The 4216-nt window shown below is 36.6% G+C and overlaps 1 protein-coding gene across 2 annotated transcripts; it reads right to left on the bottom strand.

Moving 5' to 3' along the window:
• Positions 1 to 439: 439 nt before the first annotated feature.
• Positions 440 to 3804, bottom strand: LOC107905555 (uncharacterized). 2 transcript variants are annotated; one of them, XM_016832226.2, is made up of 7 exons: positions 3444 to 3804; positions 3051 to 3108; positions 2755 to 2835; positions 2618 to 2653; positions 2086 to 2325; positions 1859 to 2000; positions 440 to 1264 (listed from the first exon to the last, which is right to left on the bottom strand). In XM_016832226.2, exons 1-7 carry the CDS (start codon positions 3632 to 3634, stop codon positions 771 to 773), a joined length of 1242 nt encoding a protein of 413 aa, XP_016687715.1. In that variant the 5' UTR covers positions 3635 to 3804; the 3' UTR covers positions 440 to 770. The 2 variants fall into 2 exon arrangements, with proteins under 2 accessions (XP_016687715.1, XP_016687716.1); XM_016832227.2 differs by having other exon boundaries at positions 3319 to 3584.
• Positions 3805 to 4216: the final 412 nt, after the last annotated feature.

Here is a 4216-nt window from a genome sequence, read left to right as displayed (position 1 = left end):
TTTAATACGATGCTTGTACTCAGGAATTCATTTCGCCTACGGCACAAATTATGATCCCAAACATTTCGAGGCGTTACATAATTTACAATGTGTAAAGGAGGTTTATTTATGGTCTTATAATTTTGGACATAGAAAATAACTGAAGTATGATATAAATAAACACAATTATAATATAAATTCATAAATGTCAAAATCTATATAACGGAAAAATACATGAATATCGAGAAATATACAGACCCCAAATCTACAATATCAACTACTGATATAGATCTCTTTGGAGGGTTAAGAAATGATAAATACAAATAATATGAAATGGGAAACTAAATACCTTTTGCCTTCCCTACTTCTATGCTATACAAATAAGCTTTTTCCTTTTTCACGTGAAACAGAGAATTTCTACCCTGGTAATCTAGGTTCATGATCTTGCAATTTAGAAGCATTAGCGCAATAACGTTTTATTTTCATTATGATGGTGATTCTAAGAAACTCCACATCAAATTTAGAGCATGAATAGTAAAGTGACTGTTTATTGTTTATGTTGGAACTTGGAACAGAGGTCTTATCAGCTCAAATCATGGCAAGTAATCATTAGTGGCCTACGAAACAGAATTAGAGATCACATCTCGCCATCCATTCACATTGCCCCTTCTTGAACCTTTGGCGGTCCCATTTTGCTATGGGTTAGGCTCCATTTAATTCTCATGCCGGTAAAATTACGGGTTCTGCAAATTCAGGAACAAGCCTGTGCTGAAAGTAGTCAGTAAGGTATGTTATAGTCTGGACCGACGAATGCATTTGATTGGATTGAAATGGGAATTCCGCCACAGAGAAGTATAAGGGTGTCGGCTCGAGGAATCTGATGACTTCATATCCCAACCTTCGACATCCTTGGGGACACAGACATCAAAAAGTATTTGACCAAGAACCCCATTGACATCAATGCTTGAGGGTTGAGGCAAACGGATTAGGCTTTCCTTTTGTTCATCTTGCACAGACCCAAAATCTCTACCTTCATAGTATTCTATTGAACTAGGCAAGAGGAAATGATCACTTTGCATCAGAAGAGTTCCCTGAAAACTCAGGTTTGGGCTTAAGGCTGTTTTGCTGATATTGGAGATTGGCTCAGAGATCTCATCATGTGCCCCAGCTGATCCCACTTGTTCACCCTCAAGTTGTTGAATTCTTCCAAAATATAAGGCAGATGCCTTACCAAGAAGCTCAGTCACAGCAGCCCTGTAATCAACTGGATAATCCCGATAATGACCTGTAAAGACCATTAATTGACACAAGTTGAATGCCGATGCTATTGCCTCAATAAGCTTTCAGATTGTATTCAAATACAAGAAGCTAAAGCTACTGCTGCAAATGAAATTATTATATTTTAGGAATTCATTTTATCAATTCTACATATTTGATGGACTCCACCACATCTTATATATCTAGATTTGTTAAAGTTATATAAGTGATCTATGATAATTTCACCACCAACTACCTAGTTATTTCAAATCAAGAAGCTTTGACCAACTAGAAACAGTTACAAGAAATTTCTCTATTCTGTACATCTTCTCCTTCTCTTTTTGATCTCCTTCTTCTTTCATTTTTCTCCACTGATGCATCAGCTAGGCTTATGTTTAAGAATAAATTTACAAACCTATTCTTATGCATGCAAACAACATGGGTCCGGACCCATGTGATGGATGCTTGAAGACAAATGAATGACTATCAATAATAAGTCCCCCCCCCCACACACACACAGTCCCAATATGTTACAACTGTGTTGCCGAACCCTGATTAACACTTTATATATAGTATGATCATGTTCTAATATAAGCAGTTTCTCATAAGTTTAGAAACAGACCTACATGAGAAGAACCATTAAACTTAACAAGTTTTACGTCACCCCCAAGTTGTTGTATTCTTTGAGCGAAATTGTGGATGATTTGATAAGGAGCAAGATCATCAGTTTCCGAGCATAATATGAGATATGGGCCCCCCATCCTCTGCAAAAGAATGGTAATGAGTAAACTATAAATATAAGAAAAATGGAAGTAATAAGTTAACTAATAAAATTTATAGTACACTTACAATAGAAGCATATAGAGTCTGCCAATACTCAGCACGATGGGATTCAAACCTGCTGAGGAAGAGAGCATCAAGTCCAGAAGCAATGCCATTTGCTATCCATGATGCTATTCTTGGAGGATGAGACATTCTGAGAACTGTTGGGTGAACAACAAATCGAGCACCCAAATCACTGGTAAAATCCACTGGACTGGAATCAAAAATATGGCCTGAAAAGCACTCCTTCACCAGTTGGAGGTCATCCTTCATTGGAAGTAAAAGAAGATTTACTAGACAAGTAGAACTTAAATGTCCGTAGCAATATTCATAAACCATATTGATTATTACTCTAGGAAAGCATTTTTCCGAAATGCCATTATACCAACAATTGGTTTATTTTTATGTCATATGGAAAAGAGAGACAATGATTTTCAGGTTTGATGTGGTAATATTTCTCTTAACAACAAAACCAATTTTTATCTATTCAGTAATCAAAAGAAAATGGGAAAGAATGAATACAATAGCATGATGTAAAAGTTGTCCAAAGATAACATACTGGATTTACTTCCACTTCACAGGATCCCTCAATCATCTGCAGCAAAGAAATCATAAAGTTATATCACCACAGAAACAAATGGAAACAAGTATTTTCACATATAAGGTTAAAAACAAATGGAGTTTTCAAAGTATGACCTGAAGAACCTTGTACATGCAGGCCTTAGGGCCACCAGAAAAAGATGAAAAGACCACAGGGCATGGCCTAATCTTTAGCTCCTGCATGCAACCAAAAAGAGAAAAACCCACTCAATGCACTAAAGCATAAAATTTCAGAATACAGGGTTACTGAAAAAGTGAAGATTGAAAGCATTGGCAGGAAACTAATCTTTCCATCTTGAAACACTTTAGACAGACTGTGTTCAGACTTCAGAAGAAACCATATGAAATGAAGCTTTCCCTTTGTAAGACACTGATTGAATGAATTGAGTTACCTCAACAAGTTCCTTAAGAAGATCATGTGCTAGAGCTGCAGCCTTCTCGGGGAAGAACCTACACAGATTACAAACATCAAAATCCAACTCCAAATTCAGTCAGCCTTGAGCAGGTGCACATCGAATTTCAGTCCAAAAGTATCAATCAAAGACTTAACTTCATTTAACATTTGCATAACATATTCCTTTATAATCAGAAATGTAAAACAATCAAAGAAATTCAAGATGAAGCATTTAAAAGTAAGGGTCAATGATTCTAATTCCCCACCATCAAGAAAGAACAATTTCACAGCACTGGAAATCAAGTGGTACAGCAAGCCAAAAGCATCCAGCAACCATTAATAGTTAAATAAAAAAGGGAATCCAAAGCCGAATATAGCTGAAGACCCATACATGTTTAGGAACTCCGAATGACAAACCAATGAATCCCAACCCAAAGAAGCGTAAAGCTGAACATAGTTCTTCAAGTGCTTCTCTTGACTCGACATCCAAGCAAATACTACAATTATCCCTCCCCCTCCCCGTCTCCTTCTTTCCACCCTTTCCCTTCTCCCCCAATAATATCTCCCCCCAAATCCCCACATTCTCCCTTGCTCTATCGAATTTCCAAACAACAATTGAGCTTTATTTTTAGTCCGTACGCTTCAAAAAAACAAAAAAAGAGAGAGAGAGAGAGAGACAGATATTGCAGAGAAATGATTCAATCCATGGACGAAAAATGGAATAAATCAATAATGCAAGTTTGATTTTTATTTATTTATTTATTCTTATTTTCAGCATTTTATAGGGGATGGACAACCAAGGGGAGCTATGAAGCATGAACGAAAATATATCGGATTTCCTGCGGTCGTTCTTATCATCCAATTCCTGTAATCGTCAGCTTCCACTAGTCGAGTTGCTTCTCTACATTTTAAGATGACAATAATACCACATTGATTCCCTCGTGTCAGTTAATAATTGGATACATGTTTATTTTTGTTTTTCAAAGTCAAGTCTTGGTCAGTTGAGACGCACACAAATGTGATGCGGCCGAGCGTAGGAGAACGACTCTAATTTTTCCCTTTTGCAAAAAGAAAAATTGTTTCTTATTCTGTCGTTGATTTTCTCTCACCAATTTTTGGATTTTTTGTTGCTTTACGTTTAAGTCCACATCGATCCAAATAGAT

This window comes from Gossypium hirsutum, chromosome D05 (assembly GCF_007990345.1).
Source record: "Gossypium hirsutum isolate 1008001.06 chromosome D05, Gossypium_hirsutum_v2.1, whole genome shotgun sequence".
NCBI lineage: Eukaryota > Viridiplantae > Streptophyta > Magnoliopsida > Malvales > Malvaceae > Gossypium > Gossypium hirsutum.
This window is presented reverse-complemented; position numbering and strand designations above follow the sequence as displayed.

Coding starts and splice junctions, on each gene's coding strand:
- LOC107905555 (XM_016832226.2), bottom strand. CDS start 3,634: ATGTGGGGATTTGGGGGGAGATATTATTGGGGGAGAAGGGAAAGGGTG. Junction 2,326..2,617: donor GTGAAGTGGAAGTAAATCCA/GTATGTTATCTT, acceptor CTTCCAATGAAG/GATGACCTCCAACTGGTGAA. Junction 2,001..2,085: donor AGACTCTATATGCTTCTATT/GTAAGTGTACTA, acceptor ATTCTTTTGCAG/AGGATGGGGGGCCCATATCT.